The 25,875-nt window shown below is 57.4% G+C and overlaps 6 protein-coding genes across 6 annotated transcripts; 4 read left to right on the top strand and 2 right to left on the bottom strand.

Annotated features, from left to right (window-relative positions):
* Positions 1 to 5,622: 5,622 nt before the first annotated feature.
* B0I36DRAFT_209833 (uncharacterized protein) lies at positions 5,623 to 6,273 on the top strand (the record flags this gene model as incomplete). The annotated part of the gene is made up of 1 exon (XM_046148890.1): positions 5,623 to 6,273. A coding segment is annotated over one exon (651 nt), but the record flags the coding sequence as incomplete, so codon positions are not given.
* A 444-nt stretch (positions 6,274 to 6,717) lies between these two features.
* Positions 6,718 to 7,863, top strand: B0I36DRAFT_395801 (uncharacterized protein). The gene has a single exon (XM_046161531.1). It carries the CDS (start codon positions 7,109 to 7,111, stop codon positions 7,505 to 7,507), a length of 399 nt encoding a protein of 132 aa, XP_046005679.1. The 5' UTR covers positions 6,718 to 7,108; the 3' UTR covers positions 7,508 to 7,863.
* Positions 7,864 to 11,092: 3,229 nt separating this feature from the next.
* On the top strand, positions 11,093 to 12,970 carry B0I36DRAFT_425525 (chaperonin 10-like protein). Its single transcript, XM_046162333.1, has 3 exons — positions 11,093 to 11,580; positions 11,672 to 11,927; positions 11,988 to 12,970. The coding sequence occupies exons 1-3, from the start codon at positions 11,313 to 11,315 to the stop codon at positions 12,502 to 12,504; spliced, it is 1,041 nt and encodes a 346-aa protein (XP_046005678.1). The 5' UTR covers positions 11,093 to 11,312; the 3' UTR covers positions 12,505 to 12,970.
* A 329-nt stretch (positions 12,971 to 13,299) lies between these two features.
* Positions 13,300 to 14,277, bottom strand: B0I36DRAFT_41769 (uncharacterized protein). Its single transcript, XM_046162123.1, has one exon. It carries the CDS (start codon positions 13,983 to 13,985, stop codon positions 13,392 to 13,394), a length of 594 nt encoding a protein of 197 aa, XP_046005677.1. The 5' UTR covers positions 13,986 to 14,277; the 3' UTR covers positions 13,300 to 13,391.
* Positions 14,278 to 15,732: 1,455 nt separating this feature from the next.
* B0I36DRAFT_254520 (uncharacterized protein) lies at positions 15,733 to 16,989 on the top strand (the record flags this gene model as incomplete). Its single annotated transcript, XM_046150824.1, has 3 exons — positions 15,733 to 15,888; positions 15,950 to 16,440; positions 16,503 to 16,989. 3 exons carry the CDS (start codon positions 15,733 to 15,735, stop codon positions 16,987 to 16,989), a joined length of 1,134 nt encoding a protein of 377 aa, XP_046005676.1.
* A 3,266-nt stretch (positions 16,990 to 20,255) lies between these two features.
* B0I36DRAFT_425523 (amino acid permease-domain-containing protein) lies at positions 20,256 to 21,551 on the bottom strand (the record flags this gene model as incomplete). The annotated part of the gene is given in 5 exon segments (XM_046162332.1): positions 20,256 to 20,473; positions 20,483 to 20,597; positions 20,715 to 20,791; positions 20,805 to 21,292; positions 21,394 to 21,551. Coding segments are annotated over 5 exon segments (1,056 nt in total).
* Between the last annotated feature and the right edge of the window lie 4,324 nt (positions 21,552 to 25,875).

Below are 25,875 nucleotides of genomic sequence, written 5' to 3'. Positions count from 1 at the left end.
GCCAGCACTGTATCTACGCAGGGCAAGCCGCGTACTCATCTGTACGCTATGTAAGGCAGGCATCCCAGCTGCCGTAGGCGGTCTAGTTACCCACTACCGACAGAGGCACCGGCTTAAGGGCGGCCAGCTACAGGCAGTTAAATCGGCAGCGGCGGCAGTAGCAGCAGCGGTAGAGGGCTGCGTGTGGTCCTTATACTTCCCTCTCCCACTCTCTCCCCTCAATTACTCCCTCGCGCACCCCCCTTTTAACCCCTAGTCCTTACCCCAGGTCCCGGGGTTTGAGGCAAGGGGGCGCGCACCCCTTGTTTCCCCTGGTAATGACTGTCATGGTAGTGGTCGTCACTCGAGCTAACCCGCAGCCCGCTGACTCAGCCTTAACTATGGGCTTACCCCAACTTGCCCCTGGTAGTGACCGTCACTACCGGCCTGAATGATGGGCAGGGGGAATTGGGGTAGCCCAAGTGGCCGGGGGGGGCGGCTGGTCCCCTTGGGGTTAGCATCCCTGCCCACTGTAAGTTTGTGTCCAAGTGCCAATTCTAGTATGGCGCACTTGGGGTTCAGAATGAGTCCAATGGCCCGAGCGTCTAGCCCCTGTTCTATGGCAGAAACGCGCCAACTGGACAGAAACTGCTTGTGAATGATGGTCAGAACCTTCGCCCGTGATATCGACGTGTATATCCTATATAACTAGTACCCTCTAGCTGGCCCTAGATCCAACCTAGCTCCCGTACGACCGCTTCCAGAACTGCAAGCCCGTTCGTCATCCTCTCTCCGAGTACCTCTCGCGGCCGCACGATCCATTCTCGCCACTCCTCCATCTCCGGCAAGCCCCCTTCGACCTCGTCCTCTACTATCTCCCGTAGTAGATCCTGCTTCTGCACGTACATTAATACCGGTAGTACCTTGTCGTTCCACCGGCATTCCTCCTGGCGCGTTCGCTTCCAGCCACGCTCGAGACCTAAGCAGTCCATCTCCTCTCCCTCCGACTCCGAACCCTCCGTACGTCCTAGCTTCTCGCACCAATCCAGCCCCAGTCCACAGCGCCAGCAGCAGCTTCCTTCGATAAACTGCAGACCTGTCCGCCACTCGATGTAGTCCGCCTTCCTAATTACACGACACCTCTCTAGCCTGTGCCCGTACGACCTCCTGTTCGACGCCGGTGACCCTACTAGCCGCCACTGTATGTAGCACACGGTACACCGGCTCTCTCCTTCGACCTCTCCTAGCCACTTCCGGAGTAGCTCTTTCCTCTGCTGCTGCTGTACCTGGTGCTCCTTAAATCGGTTCGGCACGTCTGGTCCCTCCTCTTCTGATTCCTCCGCGTCCACCGTACTATCGTCCGCCGCCTCGTCGTCTTCTGCCGTATCCTCGTCGCTGTCCGCTCCGCCCTCGCAGTAGTCGCACTGTACCGCCCCTATCGTACCACAGTCCTCCCCTTCTACGCCGTCCATAAACCTGCCGAGCACCGCTCGCCGGCACTCCCTACCCTGGACGAACTCCGCCATTGCTAGCCGGTTCGTCCTCTCTACGTCCGTCTCTCGACCCTCCTTCTCCTGCCGTCTCTTCTGCTGCCCTGGCCCTGCCTCGTCTGCTAGTATGATAACCGCCTCGACGACCTCCCCGTCTCTGCGGCCGCCTCGACCCGTCTGCTGTACGTAGTCCACTAGCCCGTACGGCTCTTCTGTGTGGATAATTACGCTGATTCCGGGGATGTCGACGCCCGTGCCGAGACCTGTCGTTGCTATGATCCACCGGGACGGGCCGCTGCCGCTCATCCACGCCTCGAGTACCTCTTCTCGGGCATTGATCTCCATCCCGCTATGGTAATACCCGCACCCGATCCGCTCCGCTAGTTTCTCGCTGTCCTTCTTCGAACGGCAGTACACTACCCCCTTCTTATCGCCGTCGAGTGCCCCGGAGCCGTTCCTCTCCTCGACTAGTCGGACGACCTCGTCCTGGACCGCGTTTTCCTGCTTCCGACCTCTTCCTCCGGCCCTACCCGGGACTGTAGTAACGGCATACCGGATGTTCGTCTTTGTTGTTCGTGCCCGTATAATCTCGGCGTCCTCTGCGATCATCTGCTGCCGAAACCAGCCCTCCAGCTTGACCGGGAGTGTAGCCGTGAGCAAGATTACCGGGCAGTCGTACCGGTACAGCCCCTTCAGCTCCGTAAGCCTCTTCCGGTAACCGACGTCCATGATAATCGTATGGCACTCGTCGATAAAGATCCGCCGTAGTAACCGCCGGCTCCGTAGCGTATCTGCGTAGTTGCAGAACTCGTGGTTACTTGCCTGGTCGGCGCTGACCACGACTAGACTGGCCACGCGCACGAGCGAGTTGACCTCCCGGCCCTCCTCCTCGGCCGACCTCCACCGGACGCAGTCGATCCCGAACGAGCGTGCCCTCGCTACGAGATCGTCGATCAGCGCCACGAACGGCACGACGACGATACTAACACCGCCGTTTACCCCTCGTACGGCCGGGACCATAAATAACAGACTCTTGCCGCCGCCCGTCGGTAGCACGACGATAAGTACGGAGCCGCCTCGCATCTGCATGATCCGGACCATGGCCTGCTCCTGCTCTGCCGTCCTCCAGCGGGTACCGGCCCCGATAATCGACTCGAGCCCTTGCTGGATCCGGCGCCTAATCTCTCCGGCGGCCTCTGGGAGCGGCTTCCTCTGCTTCGGCGGTCGTGGGCTCGACGATTCGGCTTCCGAAGACTCTCGCTTCCGCTTCCTCGTCCGCTTCTGGACCTTGCCCGGCGACTTGCCCTTACCCTGGCCATCCCAGCTCAGATACTGGTGCCAGAGCCGGCTGATCTCGCGGTAGTTCGCAATCATCTGCGGCTGCAGCTGCCCTGGGAACTGGATGTTGATCGCGTAGTGCGATCGTGCCATAGCACTGCTATGTGTTGCTTGCAGATCCCAGATTACCTCTGTCCGGTCCCTCGCCCGTAGCTCGCCGGTAGCCTCGTCGAATTCCTCGTCCTCGGGTCCGTATCCGTCCTCGGCCGCGCCGACCTCGAGCTCCTTCTGCTGTACGACGAGCCCCTGGATCGTCCGGCCTAGCTCGATCGCTAGATGCCGGTACGACGAAGTACCTAGCTCGACGCCGAGATGGCCCGCTGTAGCAGCCCTGAGCTCCTTCGTAAGCACCTCCGTTCCCCAGCGGCCCTTCCGGCCGTCCTTCCATAGCCAGTGCCGTAGTGATTCAGACGGCTTTCGAGCCCGCGTCATATCGAGTAGCATCTCCTCGAACGGGACCAGCCAGACGAGAAAGACGACGAGTAGTCGTCCGATCCGTTCCGGCAGAAAACGTGCGACCTTTCGGCCGTAGCCCCGGATCGACTTGGCCTTATCTCGGTCTGTTACGAGCATTACCTGCCCGTCGTATATAAACGCTCCGGCTAAGCTGCTTCGTATCCAGATACCGCACGCTTGTGATCTCGGGCCCTCGACCTGGCTGGCCTCCCCAGACGTGCGTTAGTACGAGCAGCTGGCTCTTCGGCGTCCCGATCTGGTTCAGCCACTTTTGCGACCTCTCCCGGTGGTACTGCTGTCGCTGCGGCGACCAGAGCTTCTCCGAGACGAGCTCGGCAACGACGCGTGGCCCGGCTCGGAGCCACCTGTTCTGCGGGTTCGTAATAAATGATTTCCCGCCCCCTTCGTACATCACGCTATCGTTGATTTTGCTGAGCTCGATCCGTTCTAGTAGCGCCACCGAATGGCCGTGTAGCAGCCCGTCGAGCGTCGTAAACTCAGCCGGCGCCCGGAACCGGGCTCGGACGGGGTCGATCGCGAGTACCGTAGTAAAGTGCAGTAGCGGGTTCACGTACGGCCGGATCAGCACCTGCTGCGTGAGCGACAGAATACAAAACGTGAAGACGGCCTCGTCTAGATATCCGTCCTCGCCGTCCTCCTCCTCGCCGCCGCTGCCGCTGCCTACCCGGGAGCTCTCCTCCTTCGTATTATCGAGAGCCTCGGTGACGGCTTCGAGAGCGGCCCCCTGCCCGTCGGTAAACTGGACCTGGTGCTTCCTCCTCGCCTCCGCACGGCCGAGCCGGAAGACCCGGACGCAGTAGCATAGATAGCGCCGCCAGTAGCTCCGGTACTTCTCCATCGTCTGCGCCTCCTGCTTTATACTAAACGGCCGCGGCGACGGCCGGTTCGGGTCGCGGCTCGCCAGCCAGCAGAGCGCCTCGACGGGCACCTGGCCGATCCGCCGGCTGCACCGGTCGATCACCCGGTCGAAGCTCTGGCCAAGCCGTACCAGCGCCGCCTCCGAAGCCTCTCTCTCCTTCCGTGCCGCCTGGCTTAGCTTGGCCAGCTCCTTCGTCGACAGACCTGGCTCGGCCGCGCGCCGTAGCTCCGCCATATCCATGCCGGCCAGATGCGCCGCCCAGCCCATCTGGCGGACCCACGGCGACTCGAAGTCGACGCCGGCCTCGTAGTCGATAATCCGGCCCCGCTCCGCCTCTTCGGCGGCCACTTTGGCCTCGTACGCCGCCATGTGGGCCTCCCAGACTTGACCTCCACCGCCGCTGTCCGGCCCCGGCTCCGCGCTGGCCTCTCTAGTTGCCTGCCCCGCCGCTGGCGATTCCACGATCCAGTACCGTGTGCGGTGCCTGGCCGACGAGAACGACTGTAGTCGCACCTCTCTCCAGCGCGCGGCGCCAGTACCTAGCGACCACTCGCCGTGGCTAGTATCGCCGTCGGCTGCTGCTCTAGCCTGGTGCTTCTGGACCTCATCCCGGCTCCTCGTTACGAATCGGCACGCTCCGCAGCAGAATCCGGAGTGCACCTGGAGCTGCGTGATAGCTGGGCTGCCGTCCGCCGGTAGCTCCGCCTCGTGTGGCTCCGCGAGCCCTCCGCGGCCCTCCACCGCCGCCGCTGCTGCCGCCGCCGCCGATTTGACGGCCCGTAGCTGGCCGCCTTTGAGCTGGTGCTTCTGTCGGTAGTGCGTGACCAGACCGCTCTCGGCTGCCGGGATGCCTGCCTCGCATAGCGTGCAGATCAGTACGCGGCTCGCCCTATGCAGATAGAGATCTGGCGTCGCTGCCGTGGGCTCTGGCTCGGTTGTTGCCGTGGCTCTCGCGTCCTGCTCCTGCTGCGCGACGCTGCTGTGATCGCGATCGCACTCGCCTCCTTGGCTGCTGCTGTCCATCGTGTTTGCTGCCTGTACCTGTGATTCTCGGCGCTACTTCTAATCTTCGACTCTCGCGTGTATATTCATTGGGGAAGAGACCCTGAGCTAGCTGAACAGTTCAATGCCTACGCGCGTCCGTTTTAACCTCGTCCTCCTTCTCACGCGCGCGTTCCCTCCTTCAGACTCCCGGGCTAGTCCTATTACGCGTACGTGCTCATCTCCTTTTATTACCTGTCACTCGCTTTCCTTCTTGCTGCTGCAGCAGCACCTGGCCGCACGCGCGGCTGGGCTGGGGGTTAAACGGCTCAGCTGGGGGTTAAGGTTAGACCCCTGCTTGGGGTAGTGGGGGTTAGCTCCCATTTGGCTGGGCCGGAATCAACTCAATTGGGGTACCGGAATGAACTCAATGGCCCGTGCACCACGCCCCCTGTCCCACCAGGAGTGCGCGAAAGTGAGCGCTTCCCGGCCGGCAATGATGGTCAGGGCGAGGCGGCTGATGTCGTGGTTCAGGTTGCCAACTCCGACGATGAGGCAATGTCACTGGCACTTCTTGAAGGCGTCGCCAAGCATGCTGGGGCAGCCTACGTGCACGTCTCTGGGATCGCCACTCTTATCGACCAGAATTTCCCGCTCGGCCAGTTGGACACCCGCGTTTACAGCGATGCGACCCAAACAGCCGAGATACTCAGCCTGTCGCACGGCCACCTCCACGCTGCAATCGAGCAAAAGATCGTGGAACAATCGGAAGCACTGCAGACCAAACTCGCTATTGTGTCGCTGCCGGTTATGTATGGGGAAGGCCGAGGACGCATGACGCCGCAATCCAAGGTTTTCCAGCCCTATGTTCGTGCAGTCCTGTCGCATGGGAAGCCATTCGTTGTGGGCGACGGCCAGAATATTCGGTCCCACGCGCATGTGTCGGATGCTTCGTCGGCTCTGCTGCTGATGGTCGACGAGGCACTGAAAGGCGAATTGAGCAAAGGAAAATGGGGGCGAGATGGGTATTACTTTGTTGAGACTGGCGAATCATCGTTCATGGACGACGCGAAGGAGACAGCTGAGGTGTTACAAGCTCGAGGTTTGGTCAGGAGCAGCGAGATCGATAGCCTGAACAAAGATACAGCAGCTAGACTTTGGAGGCCTGGGCCGATGTTCTAAGGATCAAACGCTAGATGCAGAGGAGAGAGATTGAGGACACTGGGCTGGCGGCCTTCTGGTATTTCGCGACGTGAGACACTCGGGGAGACGATCGGCTATTTTGTTGGCTCTGGACCGTAACAGTGCTCTATACGAATGTAGTTGAAAGGGATGCGACGAACTCGGAACTCTCGAAATTTTTGCAGACCTCCATGTCCCCGCTAAACCTAGCGAACGCAGTATGGATCATCGCGGACGCAGAGGTGGGGACGCGTCTTCTCAGCCCGCCCGCTCTTGTCGAACTGCCCGCCGCCTGCTCCGCGAAACGCGCTGACTGTGTAAAGCTAAGCCGATTAGGCCTAGTGCTATCCAGACACCAACCAATCAAGGCCCTGATCAAAATCAGGGTTCGTCAGCTCCTGAGCCTTTGCCCTCTTGATCGGTCATCTCGACGAATACAGACAGGAGAGGGCGTCCGATGCCGAAATTGAACCCTCGACACCCGAGACCGAAGCAGACGACCCTGAATCGGGCGAGGATTCTGGCGCTCTTCGCGAGGCCACCCCCAAAGAGCAATGGGACGGCGGGGGCAAGGGTCCGGAATGCCTGAGTGAGGCGAGTGGAGGAGAGGCTGGAGGTCTCAGGATGCGATCGGGCTTCCCTGCCGAGGAGAACATGGGCGCCTTCGATTTGAAATGTTTGGCGGCTGGTGCCCTAGCCGCGGTTGCAGTCCCCTCAGCCAGAGCCCGACGCAGGACCAACTCCGCCCGTCGCCAATAGTGATGTTGTGGGCGGGAGAGCGCAACCAGCGCCGGCCCCTTCCATGGCGATACACCCGAGACGGAAGGAGCCCCCGAAAGACGAGCTGAATCCCGCAAATGCGATGCCTTCTCCTTATAGCCCTTCCAGCATCTCCTCGCCACCCCGACAAGGACAGACACCGCTATCCATCAAGGTAGATATGAGGTCGCCCACGGCCAGCATACACTCGAACAGCCACAGCGAGGGTCTACCACCCATTCAGCTCAACTCACCGAGATACGAGACGAAAAACCAGACACTCCCATCCATTAGATCCCAGTTCGCAACTCGGCAGCAATTACGTTGCGGGGGGCGGACTGCGATGCTCACATCACGGCTTCCCCGGCTCTTCAACTGCTGCTCTGCCGTGCCTCCTGTCCTTGCACTCCTATCTTGGATCACCCCCTCTGCCAGGGGCTGAACCGTACCGCGATCCGCTCTCTCCAGTCCACCCGCTCGCTACGCCTACCGTGAGTTCCGGATTCTACTACTCCCAAACGAATGGCCGCCCTGGATTTCCACAAAGGGTGCTAACAAAGAAGTGGTTGCTATTTCCCGAGGACGACCATGAAAGAGCGAGAATCATTAAGCTGGGCCAAGACAAGAAGCTTCCCGCATCCCCGGTCGAAAATTACCACTCGGAAATGGACAGGGGCGGCAAGACCGCCGGTGGATTTGGATGGACAGAAGTTCACAGAGTCAAGTGCGTATCATTACCTCACCGATGGGTACTACATCGCCAGAACACTGACGTCTAGCCTCAAGGATGCCCAGTCGTCGGCAACTGGCGCTAACCAGCACCACCTAACTGCTTTCTACCCAGGCGGCTCGCGAGCAGCGAATATCGAGGACTGAAGAGACAGGTGGTCGGCGCCGCCTGCCCGTTGGATGGTCAGTTAGTTACTGACTGTTCCGCGCGCGCAAGCCTCGAAGTAAGGGAAGTACCTGCGACAATTGCCATGCGAGAAAAAAAACGCGACCGTATCCTCGGCTGGTCGGGTGGATGGATCGTTGATCGAGGCGGTTGTTCGCTGGCTGGCGTGGTCAGCCGCGGGTCGGTTGGTTTGCGCGGGCGGGGCGAAACAAAAACGGTCGACGGGAAAACGCCGACTGGCCGAAGGAAAGCCTGAAGAGGGCGGCAACAAAAAGATTGTTGATCCAGCTGTTGCGAAACGATTGGTCGCTCCAGGTTGCGCGGCGCAGTGTTGTGTTTGCGCTCTGGCGCGAACCCGGTGCGCCATGGCAACGCTCGTTCCCAGGCGTCGTCGGCATTATCGATAAGACCCTGCCTAGCCGAGAATGGAGTTGCTAGTTTTTCCGCTCCAGCCTTGGCTCGCCCTGCCACCCACCTCTCTTACTGCAATTCCTTTTTACTGCGTTTGCCTCACCTGTTAAAGCGCTCAAGTGGTGAGTTGCACTTCTGTCCAAGACAAACGAGTCATCTGCACAAAGGCCAGACATGCAATCATTTGCTTGGCTTGCTCCAGGGACAACGCCCGGGAAGCCGAATCTCGGCCCAGTGCATACGTAGGTAGGCATCGAACCCTAATGCCTGGGGATGCCTGATGGGGGGGTCCTTGGGGAAGCGATTTACAGCAGTCCCCTCCAGATGGCTCGCCCAACAACTGTCGTCTTATATATCCAGGCAAGACAGAGGGTAACAGAGAGAGCAACCCCCCCTTTGACCTTTTCCCAGTGGCCTAGAGTACCCGAGCGTCGAATGCGAGTCACTCTTAGTTCGATGGACAGCGTAGCTGATCGTTGACGACATGTTGTACGCCGGAACGTGCCACAGCGACCGCCCGGCGATGTGACCATGGCGCGGCAGATGAGCCGGGAGGGCGAGGGCATTCAGCATGATGCCCGGCGATCCCGAAAGACGCGGTCGATGGCCGCCGAGGGGGTTATCAAAGGGCCATCGTAGCCGTTGTCGCCATCGCCTACGCCGATCAATCGGTCCGAGATGGGCGACGAGCCGCTGCTGGCGCTGTTGGAGCTGCGTGATTGCTGTGTTGTTGTCGTCGTTGTCGTCGTTGTCAATTGGAACACTGTCTGTGCCGCTCCTCCTCGGCACTCCTTCCTGCCGCCTGCTACTTTCAATGAACCTGCGGCGCCTCTCTCCTGCCGCCTCCCCACTGAAGTAGGCTTCCCATGCAGCTGCCCCAAGGGGAGGGGGGTGTAAGGGAATGGGGGCGGCCCGACAGAGGCGCACCCCGGGCCGCCTGCCCGTCCTGCCCAGCCACGAGAGACAACAACAGCCAGTCCAATCCAACAACGACAGGTATCCGTGGCTGTAGCGAGCATGTTGGTTGTCGCCTGCCCCCAAGATACAATAGTCCCAAGTTGTTCACGAACGATCGGATGCACCAGCAGCGGTCTTGCGAGCACCCTCTCTAGGATCGCTGGGGCAGGGAGAGGCAGGCCGACGTTCCCCGCATGCACATCTACGTGGGTATTATTGGATATCAGCTGCGAAGGTCTGGCGTTTGTATCGAGACAGGAAGTCGTACGTACCTCCGTGCACAAGGCCAAGGCGGTGTAAGGCACTGAGCCCGCGGACGATGTCTCGGATGCATTGGACCTTGTCGGGAAGGGTCAGGCGCTCGAGCGTTGCGCCGGCTGCCTGCACATGTGGCCTCTTGCTGACCACTATACCGCGCCGCACCAGGTGTGTTCCCGCCCGCCTGCCCCCGACGCCCCGACAACGCCCGGCGAGTGAAAGCGGCTGTGGAGCAATACGCGATACGCGCGCCATTGAACCCAACATTGGCGCTTTTGCAGCGCTGCGTTGTGCAGTGGGTGTGGGGGCGCTGCCTGATGTGGCCATTTCGCACCAGTCATCCTTGCAGCATGATGGAGGGAACCCCACGCCGGCCGGAATCGCCCGACTTCCTGGCCTCCGCTCGCTCCTTCGCCCCTCTCCTCCTTCGCCTGCTCTCAGCCGCCTCTGCCTGCTCTCCCAAACCGCTGCCGCCACGCTGCGGGATTTGCTATGGGACAACCACGTCGCCGCTGCGGTCACTCGTCACACTAGGTCCGCCATCCTCACATTCCAGGTATTTTTCGACCCTTCGAGTGACGACGTTACATAGTACCCAACTAGTCGTGCCTCAACAATCCTAGTTATCAGAGGCCGAGAGGCAAAGACGATAGCGGATGGGCAGCGCCGAGACGATCCCCGAGCCTCAATGCCCCTCTACGCTCGCAAAATGGGCCTCCTGTGTAAACGTTGCATTAAACCTCAACCGCACTAGAGTTTGGCTCAGAATTTACATGGAAGGGGCCGTGGACAATCCCACCTTCTGGTGGAATTCCTCCAGCACCTTAGGACATTCCTTGAAATGCTTAGCAGGTTCCCAAATATTGTGCTTGTGCCCATACCCTTTCCACTTGACCAGGTACTCCCGCCCCTCTTTTCCCTGTCTCCAGCGCCGAATGTCCTCAACCTGAAAATACTCGCCGTCTTGTACCTCCCCAGCCGTGGAGGTAACTCTCAAAGGGAAGGCACGCCCCGCCGAGGAAGTCCCTGCTGGTGACTGCGCCATTGGGTTTCAGGCGTGTGGTCGTTTCGTCCATGCTTCGTACAAGGGTTCCACGTGCACGTGAATCCAGCTGAAAAGTCGCCATCCCATCCACCAAAGCGCACTTGAGGACGCCCGGTCCAAGTGGCCATTCCTCGAAGCTTGCAAAGGCATGCTGGAGTGTCTCCTCTTCTAAGGCGGACCCCCCTGAAGACTTGCGGCTTCCCTGAAGCTTGCGGCTTGGAAATGCTGCGCTGACTTTGGCGGCGCTTTGGACCTGAGGTTGATGGTGGTCGTTGAGCCCTTCAAGTTCGCGCCAAGAGATCCGAAGACGGCGAAGAGCGATGGAAATGATGTGTCAAAGATTGGGAACAAGATAGCAGATAGTGGCCCTATTGGCTAGCCGTGTGTAATCTGCAAATACAACTTGCACTCGATGCAGCTGAATATCAAAGCCGAAGGCGGTCTCCAAATATTGCGGGTAAGCTGATTAGGCCGAAGGCCGAGCAGCGAAGATCCATGTACGCCAACGTCGTTTGCTTTTTGCCTTGATTATTACACCTCTCTCTCTCACACACTCTCCATCACTCCACCCCGCGTTAGACCTTTCGGGGTAAAGGGAGGCGCATCTGCCTTGTCACAAAATCATCAATCTGTTCCTTGCCTAAGTCCTTGCCGTCTCCTATCTCATTGCTCATCATCACCATGACTGTCCAGAAAGCGATTCAGATAAAGGCTTTAGGCCACGCTGAGTTGATCACCGATGCGCCGATACCCAAGCTTCGTGACGACTACATTATCGTGAAAACCGCCGCCGTGGCACTCAACCCGACGGACTGGAAGCATATTGACTTCCTAGCCAGGCCCGGCGCCATTGTGGGCTGTGACTACAGCGGCACAGTGGAGCAGATCGGTGCTGCTGTCCGCAATGGACTGAAAGTTGGTGACAGAGTGATGGGCCTCATCCACGGAAGTGAGTAACAGTTCATCTGACGAAAAGGAAACGGCCGGGATGTTTGGGCGTCAAGAACATATTCGCTAACTAGAGCCTTTACGGCCACAAGGCAATCAATCCAACCACGAAAACGGCGCATTTGCGGAACGTGTCGCGGCAAAGGGCGATATTCAGATGAAAGTGCCGGAGGAAATGACATCTGAAGATGCCTCGACGCTCGGAGCTGGCATCATCACGATGGGACAAAGCCTATACCAGTCCCTGGGCTTGCCACAACCCGATGATCCGGCCAAGGAACCGATTCCACTCTTGATCTACGGTGGAAGCATAGCGACTGGCACGCTCGCAATTCAGTTTGGAAAAATGTACGTTCATCGGCGGCTGAGCACTTCTTCGCATTCTTGCTAAGTGATACCACTGAACAGGTCGGGTTTAACTGTCATCACAACCTGTTCGCCTCACAACGAGAAGCTCGTGCGCGATATGGGCGCAGACTATGTCTTTGACTACAATTCCCCAGACTGTGCCGCGAATATCCGCACAGTAACTGGCCATCAACTCCGCCACGTATTCGACACTGTGTCTACGGAAGATACTGCCAAACTCTGCTGCGAGGCAATCGGGGCCCAAGGTGGTAAATATACGTCTCTGGCGCCAATCGAAAAGCTGCCGCGCGACGATGTCAGCAATGGAAACACGATGGCTTACACGGCAGTTGGAGAGGCATTTAAACTCGGCGACAACCACATCCCTGCGAAGCCGGAAGACTTTGCGTTTGCAGTCAAGTTCACAACGTTGGCGCAAGACTTGCTTTTTCAGCACAGGTTCAGGGCGCATCCTACCAGCCTACGGCGGGGCGGGCTAGATGGTGTCTTGGATGGGCTACAGGAAATGCGTGATGGTCAGGTATCCGGAGTTAAACTGGTGTATAGCTTAAACTAGTCGTCTATATTCACGTCGTCCAATCATCACCAGTGGCGCTTTTTTTTTTCTTCTGGAACTTCAGCGTCTGGAACAGGGGTGGTTCTGCGCGTCCGGGCTGGCTGAGATGCCGCCCAAGGTCCCGTGTTAGAGGCAGCTTCCGAGGACGGCCATCTCGAGGTTGTTGAGCAGCTCCCCACAGCTGGGGCTAATGTCAATGCCAACCTTGCCGAGTTCGCCGGCGGCCGCACCGTGTTGCGTCGATCCGCCAACCTGCGCACGAGCCACCAGCGCATACGCCGGAGCAAGCGCTGAAGTGAGTACAGGGGTGGGCGGGGTGACATCTGCATATATTCATGCGTGCTTCACACAATGCTCACACAGGACGGGGCTTTTGTGGGTGCAAAGAGGGATGTTGGAGACACGGAAAAAGACCTGCCAGACAGCGTAGTGTTGCACTCGTCGATGGCCATGCGTAGGGAACCCCAGCATGATGGCGATCAGGTCACTGGTGCTGGTGCCGCCAATCATGTCGAAGTAGTTGCAGGGCTTGGCGCGCGGCGTCGGGATCAACGCCATCAGCTGGTGGGACAGCTGATTTTCCGGGAAACGGATCCAAAAAATTTGCTGACTAATTGCCCTGTGGCACAGTTGCAGTGGCTGGGCAGCCAGCATGGCACGGGACGCGCCTCCTCTTCTTTCTTTTCCACTTGAGCATGCCATCTGCAATGGCAGACCAACCGCGGTCAACGATTATCGAGAATAATCCCATCGGAAACGGCCTTGATGCCTTCCGCGCTTCGTTCAATACGATCTGCACAGACAGGACGATCTCGCGCGTTCCAGACGCGCTTGGTCAACTTGACCAAGAAGGTATGACAGTCCAGCTTTGTAGAGTACGTGCCCCTCTAATCGATGTGCAGCACTCCGGAAACTCTCTGGGAGCGGCGCAAAACCTCCCTGCTGCCGACCTGCTCCCTGCCACGACACATCGTGGCACCCTTCGACACACCCTGCGAGACGACCTTCTGCGCCTCGAACTCTCGCTGTGCGATACCCTCTAGACCCCCACATCTGCTGGTCGGAAACCGACCAGCAGATGTGGGGCTTCTAGATTTTCCAGCAGCACCAGACTTGTCTGAGCGAGGAGACTGAGAGCCCCGTGAGTTTTGACCATGATGAAATTTAGTCGGGCGCATTACTGATCCCCGCGAGTGCAAGGACCGCATGAGCCCCGAGGAGTTCAGTACACTTCTTGCCGAGCTTGCAGAAATTGGATATAAAGTGCCTCCCTGTCTTTGTGATTGTTGCGATACGGGCATCAACTGTCTGGGATATCCAATTGCGCCTAGCTGCCGAGCTTGTGAAAGGGATCCAGAATCATTGCCAGGCGAGATCGAGAAGAGGCAGTGAGGGCGAGAGTGAACTCGGGTTAGAATGAGCATGACGCGCGCCCCCCGAGCCAGCCCAACAGGAGGGGTCAGGCGCTCCCGGGTGGGCATCGTAGCACCCTGAGCAGCGGACGCCCCTAGTGCTCCCGAGGCAACTCGGAGCAGCGGGAGCGCGCAGTTATATTCTGTGTAGTCACTCGTTCTGAGGAGTTCTGAGAGTTAGTTGTCAACACAAGCCTCATTCCATCCGTCTCATTCAGTGAGCCGAAGAGGAGGAAAGGATAAGGCCAGGGAGGGCCGTGAGGTGTTGGCTGGTAGATAGCATAAGATTCCATTGGCCGTCATCTCGATCGTGCTCACAACACAGAAAACCGCACTGGCAGTGTCATCCTCGTCGTTGCTGTGACGACCCCCGGGGAGCACGCCTCGTCCCGTCCCCCCAGCACCCACGCGGAAACCTAGAACCCCTCGGCTGCTCCATGGCATCGGCCCGCCCGGTCGGTCCTGGAATGAAACAAGGCCAGGCACGGACGCCACCCGCCTTGTGTTGGTGCAACGTGCAACACAAACGCATGTGGCATCCTTCTCTCCAGCGCAGGTTTGTGTGTTGCCGTTTGCCCTGTTCCTATCGCGATCGGCGGCGACAGCGCGAAAAAAGCAGGGCACTGGTCCCTCAACGCCGCCGCCACTGACGCAACGGTCAGGGGCGCAACAACACCCGAAACCCGTGCAGGCGGCCCTGCTTTGCACACGGGGCAGCTGACGGTGACATCAGAGCAACCTTGGCAAGGTTGGGCCTGTCCCTCTTCGACCCTTACCCGCGAACCCCTTCCAAAGCGCCGAGATATCCCCTTCAGATCTGCCAAGAAATAAAGTTAGCCCCTAACGGTAGCCGCGGTTATCCGATGCGACTCCCCGGATTGGGTCCCGCGATCTGAATACCCACATCTCCTGTCGAACACACAGGGTCCTTCCTTGTCCTTGGTGGCGAGCCCTCGTGCAACTCGAATCCATCCCAACAAACACAAACAGGAGAAAACAAGCCGGCGGCTGTCGCCCTGAGGACTCCCAAGTCAAGCCGGCCGGCCACACGTGCTGGTGACGGCCCAGCGGATATGCCGATCACCACCCTTCACTCTACCAAACTCCATCAAAGCCCGGCCATGTGCCCACCGGCTCGGTGACTCGTTTCCACAACCCACAACCTCATTTCACCTCCTCACGGCTCCTTCCGTCGGGCCAGCTCCCCCGGCACACCGCCGGAGGCCATGTCGGCATCACCCGCACAAACAATCTCACTCAGGCAGGCAGGCCTCCAACCAAAGGGATATCTGACATAGTTGGTATGCATGCATGCAAGTTCCGTATTACACAACCGCCGTCTACTGATATTAACCCCATCTAACACGAGCAGCTCGGTACGCCCCCGCCAAGTCCTAAGGCCTGGGGACAACATGTCCAAGAACATCACAAGCGCGGCTCTTTTCTCCTTTTTCTCCCCCGCCGCCACAAGCTGACCCACAGGGCTTGGCAATTCCGGCTTATACCGAACAAATCACCCCGACTAGCGGCTTCGTGTCTGGCATCAATGGGGCACCCACCCCCTCTACCCAATCACAGCTACCTAGTGGTTCCCATTTAAGCAAGGGGGCACTTGGGTTTTTTGCATTTGCCTTGCCGATCTATCGGGAAATGAATGCTCTATGTGGATAGGGCCGGGAGATGCGGAGAGCAAAAACAAGATAACAAGGGATTCAGGAGTGCCACAGATGAAGCCGGTGCTTTTATATACAGCACACGTCCGACGCTTCACTGAATCATGTCGGAGACGCAGGACGGCGACCCGGCACCGGAAAAGATGGAGCACAACGAAAGCAACCTCGGCCCGCTCCTCCTCGGCATCAACATCACTGCTGCCATACTCGCCGGCATCACCTGTCTTTTGCGATGCTATGTTCGACTTTTCATGCTCAAGGCATTTGGGTTGGATGATTGGTTGATGGTTATATCGACGGTGCGCACAACCAAACTCGTTCGCTGCGAGTGAGTGACGTCGACTGACAGCTGAGACACAGATAATCTTCATTACATACAGCGTCTGCTCCAACACAGGCGTGCACTATGGCACGGGCCAACACAGATCCGATCTCTCAGAAGAGAACTATATGACGGCAATGAAGTGGTGGTTTATGTGTTACCCCACGTACGGCGGCACTATGTTCTTCGCCAAGCTCTCCATCGGCTGGTTCCTGCTCAGGGTCACCATCAGCCGCATTCACCGGTGGATCATCTACACAGCCGCTATCGTCACCTGCGCGAGCTGCCTCTGCTACTTCTTCGTCGCTCACTTCCAGTGCAACCCCATCAGCTACTACTGGGACAAACATAGCCAGACAGGCACGTGCATTGATGTCCACATTGTCATTTGGCTGGTGTACCTGTACAGCGGGTTCGCCGTGATCAGCGACTTCACGTTCGCCCTGCTGCCGGCCTGGGTGGTGAGCCATCTGAACATGAAGAAGAACATGAAGATTGCGGTCATCATCCTTATGGGGATGGGCTGCGTGTACGTTTGCCCCGTCTTCATCCCCTTTCTCCCGTCTGCAATGAGGTTAACAGTCAGCGCAGCGCAAGCGCAGCAGTGGTCATCCGCTGGCCGTACATGCAGCGCCTCGGCTCGAACGACTTCCTCTGGGACTCGATCCCGATCGCCATTTGGTCGACGGTCGAGCAGTGTCTCGCCATCACGGCGGGGTGGCTTGCCACGCTGCAGCCTCTCGTCAAGATGATTCGCAGCAAGCTGGGCATGACTACCACCCACCCCACCCTTGGCAACTCGGAGAGTTACAACATGAACGGTGCGATTTCGGTTAAAAAGTCGTTCACCAGGTGGACGGAGCCATCCTCGCTGAACGGACAAGAGCGTGACCTATCAGGCCGGTCGGGGGGACTGAAATTTCAGCCGGGGTTTGCAGCATACTCGGCTACGTGTTATAATACAAGCCAGGAGGAGCTCAGGCCGGATAGGCCTGGCACGGCTCGGTTAGGTTCGGGCAATAGTAAGGAGAGCAAGGGTGGTGTAGAGTTGGGAATCAAGACTAGTAATGCAAGGTAGATAGTAGATACAAATCACGATAATGAATAGTTTCTTTTTGGTACAGAGACCTATTACAATTAGCTGATGATCTGTGGAGTTGGCTTCTAAAGGCTGTCCAAATCCTACTTCTAACTTATATCCAGAATGTATAAAGGGGTATATAAATACATAGAGCAATAACCAACAACTTTTTCTAGCAAGTCAGTCAGGAGGTATTTAGTCTGGATCAGCTTCCGAGCAGGATCTGAAACTCGCGGAGGAAAAGCGCAAAGCTATAAATCGGAGGTCGTGCCTGAAGCGCAAAGCAACGCTGGAGAAGGGGAAGGCGGCCAACGAGAAGGCGGCTGCTAGATCCGCCCAGCAGAACCACAAGGCCAAAAGTTGGCTAGCAAGCGCGCTCGCGGTCGGTCAGATTCGAGAAACTGACAAGTTCCGTTGCTAGATTGAGAAGGCCGAAGAGTCTCTCGGAAATGTGAACGCCAACCGCCTATGTGGCGTGTTTCTACAGGCGAGGGAAGTTGTGTCACGTCCTCCCGGATTGCCCTCCCCACTCAGCAAAACTGGCTTGCGTCTGCAGGCCGTTGTCTTCAGCATTGTGGCCATCTTGTGGCTGGTGGAGCTTCCGTCCCCTCAAGCTCGATTGGATCAGCTAGGAATAGTTCTTCGCTGGTTCGCGATCAGCGACGGGGCGTTTGCCGCGGGCCAAGCACTTCTGTTTTTGGTCACCTTTGGCGGCAGGATTGGCGATCATATCGTTACTACGAGTGAAGCAGTCTTGGTCTGGCTCGTTCTCGGACGCCGCATCGAGGGCCACATGGCGGCGTTGAGTGGTGAGACAGAACCATTGCTGGGTCAGCTTGGTGAAGTGGTCCACCCGGACTTGGAGGGAGAGCGGAGCGAGGTTGAAGGGTGGCCTCAAGTTTGACGTCGGTGGTGCTTGACCAACGACAAGAAGTACAGATTGAAAGCCTCAGTGAACTAGACAAGGACAGCTACTCTATGGATGCACCTGCTGCAAGCCACAGTTGCGGACATTACGGTATAGGATCAGGCCAGGCGCATGCAGGATGGGGGGCCTGCACGTCATTGTGTGTAGTGGTGGGATGTGGACGGACTATCGGGTTTTGACGGACCCGTGGGGGCGAGCCGGAGTCGTCAAATCGTCAATGATAAATGTCAACCTTCCCTCCCTCCTACCATCAGCCTTTCCTCCCTCTTACCGTTAAACTTCCCTCTCTCCAAATATCGAACTGCTTCCTCCCGCTTATCACTATGTCGATCCACAAAACTCAGCCTGCTACACGTCCGCCGGGCAGGGAGAGACCAACGGCTCAGGCTGAAGGAGAGCGTCCTGACAGCGCTCAGGAGCACCTCTTTTATCTTCTTCTTTTCTCTCTCTTCATCCTCGCCCTCCTCTCACGCCAGTGCCCAGATTCCGGCGCGGCCCCCGTCTCGGTCTTCTTCCCCGCCGGCGTCGTGTGTCTAATTTCCCTCGGCTCTTTCGTCTCTTTCGTCTTCCTCCTCTCCCCCCTCGGCACCGAGGCTCTAGTCTTGCTCGCCCTCATCTCCTTCCTCTTGCGCCTCCGTCTCAACTAGCAGCAACGCGCCTGTCAAGTATCTGCTTCGGACGGAAAGATAACGACGAATCGGCCGAAACCCGCCTTCTCTGTCCTTCCGTCCTGTATCGCCATCGGTGCCATCTTTCCGAGAAACAACGCGCACCCTACCCAATGGTTGCAGACATCATAGTATTGTAGGTATGGGATCAGGCCGGGCTGGGGTTGAGCACGAGGTCATCCTTGTGTGTGTCCCAGTATGCAAGGAGAGCCTGCGAGCGGTCAGTTCTGAGATGGGCTTCTGAGGGAGGCGACAGCACGGCCGTGCGGAGCAGGACTGGGCCGCAGCACTCACCCTGACCGTCAGTGGGAAGCCGCCAATGGAAACAGAGTGCGCCGCGCCAAAGTTGACATTGATGCGGATGGCGGTATCAATACCAGGCCGGATCCGGTCCTCGTCTGCGACCTTGTAATATGGGAGGTCTCCCTGCCCGTCCGACCCCGAGGAAACCCCCCCGGGCCTTGGGTAGCACTCACGCGGCACTCTGTGCTATGCCAAGCACAGTTTCCGCACTTGCCGTTGTCGATGCTGGGTTGCGAGACGCAACCTAGGAACGGATATGCGACGGGCGAACGGCGTTCGGGTTGGCCATGCCTCCGGTTGGGCTCAGCAGTTGTATATTGGCCCTGGCGGCTTGCGCAGCACAGGCACTGTTCATCGTTTCTGGCCGGCAACAGGCAGTTAGCTGGCCATGCTCCGCAGCAAGCCTCCGCAAAAAAGGGGGGGAGGGAGGGGGAACTTACACCTCGCCGCCGAGTGACTGGATGATCAGCGCCGTCGCACGTGCCCTCGAGGTGCACACCTCGGCCAAGACTCTGCCAAACGGCAGGCCATTGTGATGCTCAACGAATACCGGGTGGACACGGAACTTGCAGAACAGCCAACTGATGGAAAGTGACCGTACGAGGTCGTAGCCGGCTCCAAGCTCGCTCGCGAGGGCTGTGAACCCGGCCCACGTCGATGGCAAATCCCATCGGACGTAGAGGCAGTGGCTTTTTGGAAGTCGGTATACACGCAGCCACCTCAACGCGCCGGTATGGTTTGAGAGTGAGAGTTGAGGAGAGGCTTATCTAGTCTTATTTACTCTTGCGAGGTGATCACTCACTCACCTCACCCACCCACCCTTCCTTGACAATCCGGCTGGAGATGCTCCTTTTTTTCACCGGTGTCTCTCCTGCGGTCCATTCCGAACCTGCATCGGCCACCTACACATGTATTACGCGCTGGTTGTACTTCTATGGAGAGATTATTATGGAAAATTGTGGATTTATTGATTCAGATGGTAGCTTTTCAGTACAACATACTAAGTACTGCGGCTGCGGCCACCCTTTACATCTTCTCCTGACTGGACCTCTGCTCGCCTTCTGAAGAAGAAAAGTGCTGGAAAGGGGGGGGCGTCCCACGCTTGGCGCGGCTTGGGGCCTGTGGTCCTGACGCCGTGAAACGTTTGCCAGCTTCCTGAGGCCTGGCAATTTGTCGTGGAGTGTGAGAGATGCGACATGATACATCGCGTAATATCGCGCTCAATACATGGCGTTGGCGTTCCGAATCCCCGGTCCGAAGAATGGCCAGGAGAAGGGGGCAGGCCAGGGAAAACCGAGAGGGTGAACCATGTGGCTCTGTTATCCGCTGGTAATGACAGTAAAGTACCGCTTTTCAATTCGGACTTAACAAATGACTCTGTAAAGCCGCTTCCACTTCGGCCAACTCTGCCTCTCCTCTTCCTCCTGCGCCTTGATAATCCCCAACCTCCCAAAGTCCCGCCTCCCCGTATCAATATCCATATCCTCCACTCTCACAAAGCTCGTCCGATACCACAGCTTATGCCCGAGCCAGAAAACCAATACCACAGGCAGCGCCAGACACTGGACAAAGAAATTCTGCGCTATCTCACTCACAGTCATCCGCTCGTCCCCATCGGTGGACAGCGGCGAAATAGCCACCCAGAGCTGCGCCGCCAGGATCACCACATTGCAAATCAATCCCACCCAGCTCCCCACCACCCCAGCCTGCGCGCGAAACGCCATGTCCGCCACAGACCGATGCCGATACGCTCAGGCCTTGCGCAGTCGAATATGCGCTAGACAGGTGCTTGCCCAGGTAAAGATAGTGCTGAGCCCGCTGACGGCGAGCAGCCAGTCAAACACGCGGCCGTAGGCCTGGTAGTTCGCCAGGTAGGCCAGCAGGCCGATACTCGAGACGGCTAGGATAGCAACGAGCGGCCTGCCCTTGTTCGGCGAGGGCCGCGAGGGTGCGCGAGGAGCCGAAGACGGAGGAGTTGCCGACTGAGATGACGGATACTAGGATGACGCCGTTCATGATACTAGGGAGCACGGTGGTGCCGGCGCTCTCGATCGCGATCACGAAGGGGCTGGCGGACGCGTCGGCGACGCTGGTGGCGCCAAGGAGACGGGGTTCGGTGTAGGGGACGAGCAGGCCGACTAGTGTGAGGGAGACGATGTAGAAGATGGTAATGCGCCAGAAGACTTGTTTGATAGCTGTAGGTAGAGACTTGCGGGGGTTGGATGTTTCGGCTGATGCGAGGCCGACGAGCTCGGTACCTGCGAAGGCGAAGGCTGCGGTCACGAAGACAGTGCAGAGGCCCTTGAAGCCGTTGTTGAATGCCCCCGGGTCGTACCAGTATTTGCCGCCTATGTAGCCGCTTGTTGGAGTGCCACCAATGTTGATCACAATGCCCAGGAGGCTTCCAGTTGTCAGTGCTAGAGAAGGAGAAAGGGGGTTGGAGCAGGGAATATAAGGGGTTGGGGGGGGGGGGGGGAGGCATCGCAAAATGAGTCAACTTACATGAACCCAATAATAGCTATGACTTTGACAATCGCAAAAAGAAACTCGGCCTCGCCATAGCCACGGACACCTGCCAAGTTAATAGCAACAATAATAACGAGAAAAATAGTGATAAAGAGTGACAAAGGTAACGTTACCGACGAATTCCAGTAACCCATAGTTAAAGCGCCAGCGATAATCTCCAAGGGAAGTACCACGATCCACTGCATAGCATAGCTATTTCGAGGACTGTTAGACTTTTCAGATAGTGTCCGCTGTCCTGGCGGTTCCGTCCGTATTGTCCTTCACTTGCGGCTGTCAGCCTTGTCCCGGCTTGCTACCGTAGAAGTTCGACCTTACGTACCTCTCTTGCCTCGCTGATGCCCTCTACATAGTCCCAGGTTCCATCGAAGACGTCCTCTTTCTCTTTTCCTCGACGGTAGCAGTTCGTGCCGCCGGGGTGGCGATGGGTACCTTTCTGCTTTCTCTTCTGCTTGTCGCGACTTCAGGGTATCAGCCCAAGTTGCCCGGTGCTTGCCGCAAAGGGATCCGCTTGTGGCGATCTCGTTGCACGCCCGGGTGGGGTCGTCCTCCCGTGGTCGGATGCACATCCTGCGCTTCCCTTGATGGTGCTGGCAGTACCGCTGCTCGTGCTCGAGGTGTCGGCTGCACGCCCGCTGTCCATTGCACGCCCGCTGTCCATTGTAAACGGGGTATGGGCAACACCCCCTATCTGAAAGAGACCACGGAAAAGCCATCGGACGGCTTCAGATGTTCGTTAGCCAGGAGCCAAATAACGATATATTGTTGTTCTGGGCGAAATCGAGAAGGAGATGCAGAACGGTAGTGGGATAGGGTGCGATTGAAGGAAAAGAAAAGCCAGCGGCAGGTATAGCCAGGGAAGCGAAGGGTTCTTGACTTAAGGTGGCAGCCTGTGACGGTGTTGCACCGGCTGTCACGATCCCCACGTGCTATATCACACTGCGCCACACTGATGATGGAACTGATGATGGAACTGATGATGGAACTGATGATGGAACTGATGATGGAACTGATGATGGACTGATGATGGAACTAATAATAGAACTAATAATAGAACTGACGAGCTGATGATAAAATGAATACGCCCTAAAGAATAATCTTCAATCTCGACCTTACTCTCCTTTACTCGAGTATCTTTGATTTAAGCTGCCTCTCCCCTTTAAATAACTCCTAGCTCTATCTCACTCGAATCAGTAGCTAAGTAAGTGTCCGTTTGCCGAGTAAATAGCACTTAACTCTAACAATTCCTTAGGCTACGATGTGTTATTGGGAGTTACATTTTCACAAGAAGTGTCGGCATAAAGTCCCCCCCGTTCTAAAGACGAGGTGTAACGTGGCAAAGGCAGCCCGGACTGATTGCAAGCTGTATGACCGCACTAGCACTCTTCAGCGGATCAGTATGGATTATGGATGCGTCAGGTGTACACGGGCTATTCGGGGGAACGAGCTACCGCGAAGCTAGCTCCAGGACTCGGGCCGAAGAGATAAAGGGCTAGCAGGCTAGCAGTGTTCATGATATTAAAAAGCAGGACTTCAAGTTTCGAAAATTCATCCGCTAAAGTAGGCAATTGATGAGGGTTCAAAATGTGCCTTATGCCTCTGTGTGTGGCTCGGCATCCGCCGGTTCGAGCTCGCTGGTACTCTCATCGTCCGGCAGTATGGGTGTACGTGCCCGGTTCTCCACCACTTGCGGCGGCACGGCAGGGCATATCCCATTCTGCTCTCCTCTGTCATCTGGAACCGGAGGATGGGTAAGGCGGTGGTCCGCTTCGAGATTAGTATTGCATTGTTCACCAATATCGCGCCGAAAGTTGATCCGGTCAATAGAGGCATGCAGGCGGAGATTCGTCGTATGGCAGGTTGGGGTCAGCTGGTTCCGCGCAGCTGGTTCCGCGCAGCTGGTTGCGCGCAGCTGCAGCTGGCTTGGGTAGATGAGGCTCGCTTACGGCCCGGCAGCTGTTCACGTCCATGGCTGCACCTATAGTGGACTACGCCTTCAATGTCTGGATGCACGAGTACAATTGGAAAGCCGCGCCGGCCATCAACAGGGGGCAGAGGATCGGAGCACAAGCGATCGTGGGAATCGGATCACTAACGTATGCTATCAGCAAACGCCGCATCCCAGCGACCGCCGCACTGGAAAGAGTTGTCTAAACTTTAAGACCGAGCGTTGACAGCGAGATTAAGCCGGGAACTATCTATTTGCAGTATAGCTTTAAAGTTTAGACAACTCTTTCCAGTACGGCGCTCGCTGGGATGCGGCGCTCGCTGATAGCATACGTTAGTGATCCGGCAGTTCATCTCTCAGCCTGCATGTAGTTGGGGCTTATTGGCGGACCCCGCTGCAAAACGGACCCCCCTGAGTGGGTCCGCCAACTTTCTCACGTGCTTCCTGCCGCAGGTTGACCTCTCGAACGCTCCGACGAGCCGCAACCTCCACGGCCGACAGCCGCAACCTCCACGGCCGACAGCCATCGCTTCTCTAGCACCATGGAGATATGCGACGCAGACCCGCCTGCCCCCTGCCCAAGGGACCCCGACATGCACGGCGTCCTCCACTCGTGGGCGAGGGAGTACCTGTGGGGCCGGCGAAGCATGCTGAAGGTGGCGGGCTTTTGTCCGAGGACGCGCTGCCTGGCAGAAGGCATCAATGAGACACGGCTAGGATGACTGCCACTTGGCGTGTGCAAGCTAAGGTTCATCCACAATGGCGATCCACACCCTAGTTAACGGCCTCCGAATAATTGACTGAGCTTGCTCTCCTGTGATGAAGACGCGCAAGTCGAAGCTCGGGGCCGACATCCCGGCACGTTGACCAAGATGGCCGACCTAGCGTTGACGTACCTGGGCCAGGGCCGGTGGGAGGAGGCCGAGAAGCTGGAGGGGCAGGTGATGGACACTTTCAAGACGACGCTCGTGGCGATCAAACTAGTCATGGAGGAAATGGGCTTCGAATCACTGGATTCAGACATCTGTCCACCGCCCTCATCGACACACCTCCCTCGCCTATGGGCTCGTTTAGGCTGGCTTTTGTATGGCGTAGTTTCACGGTGTGAGCTCCAATTTGCAGGCGGATTTGTCTCTTTTCATTTCAGAATATATTGCGAGGTCCATATTGCCGTCAGTACCAGCCTGGTCAACTGCCCCTGCCCCCGCTCGTGGTGACCCCGGCTCAGGTCTCCTGCCGCACAGCTCGCGCGTGGGACGTGGAAAGAGCCGCGATGCCGCAGTCGACGGCTGCGATGCTGCGGCGTGCTGCACCAATAACAGACACAGCGGAGACGTATCCCAAGCATGTAGGCAATATACGAGGTATAACGTAGTCCACAAGTGGATGAATCAGACAAGTGAGTGAATCATTCCTTATCGCTGCTTATATAAGGGAATCTAAATCTTTATAACTTCGCCATTTTAAAAGGTATTATAATAGTACTAATATCGTTCTTAAACGATAAGTATAATCTACTGTCACGATCCTGCCTCCGGAGTCAACCGTCTGGCAGGGCGCTGGGGTTGCTGTTCTGCAAGATAGGTAAAGCCTGTGCGATAACAACTAACACTCTGCTGTCGTTCTCTCTTTGGGGTTGTCGTGTCTCTTGGAAGAGATACCAGTCTCGGCAATTGAGTGACTAGTTCAAGTGTGTGGTGAAACTGATACTTAGATTGATCGCTGAAGTGCAAAGGTAATGACTGTCTATCTAGGAGATCCTCCTGTCCCTATATATCCTTTGCCCTTCATCGGATTTCCATAGAGATGCTCCTGTTGTCCTTGGATATCGTGGATATGTTGCGATCCAACATATCCGGGATATGCGTGGATATGTTGCGATCCAACATATCCTGCTGACATAATGAGATGCTTACATAACCAGGGGTGTGCCCGCCCCGCGTGCATGACCTGCCCTTGTCCTTGGCCCGTGTTAAGTACTGGCCCTAGGTCTGAACAGATACTAGGCGTATTAGATTTACTACGAACTTGGGAAATAAAAGGAGGTAGTTCGCACTCTCCGTGAGCGCGTTACGGTTTTGTTAACCCCCCCTGTCTCCCCTTTTTTGACCCACCTAGGCTCGGGCCAGAGCCCGAGCCCGTAACATACCCTCCTCCCCCCCCTCCTAGGATGGTCGGTATCGGGACCGCCGCCCCGGACTATCGTTCCTCCAAACTATAGCTCGAATTGCTTACCGGTATTAGGTAGCGTGTCGCGTAACCTCGCCTCTCGCGATATGGCTCACGCGTAGGAACCGCTTGGCTCCCGCGTAGGGGTCGCTTGACTGCCGCGTTACGTTGGTCGAGCGTGGCGTGAGGGTCCGGGTACGCTCGTATCTGACGCATGTCTAGACACGACGGCTGCCCGAGAGTATCCCTTTGCGGTCCGGGGTCGAGTCTTCCTTCCCCTCTTGCTGGGGTTCTGACTCTCCCGGTTCTCTCCATCTCTGTGATCCGGTGTAGACGGCACGCCT

This window comes from Microdochium trichocladiopsis (genome assembly GCF_020744255.1).
Source record: "Microdochium trichocladiopsis strain MPI-CAGE-CH-0230 chromosome Unknown B0I36scaffold_12, whole genome shotgun sequence".
Taxonomy (NCBI): Eukaryota; Fungi; Ascomycota; class Sordariomycetes; order Xylariales; family Microdochiaceae; genus Microdochium; species Microdochium trichocladiopsis.
This window is presented reverse-complemented; position numbering and strand designations above follow the sequence as displayed.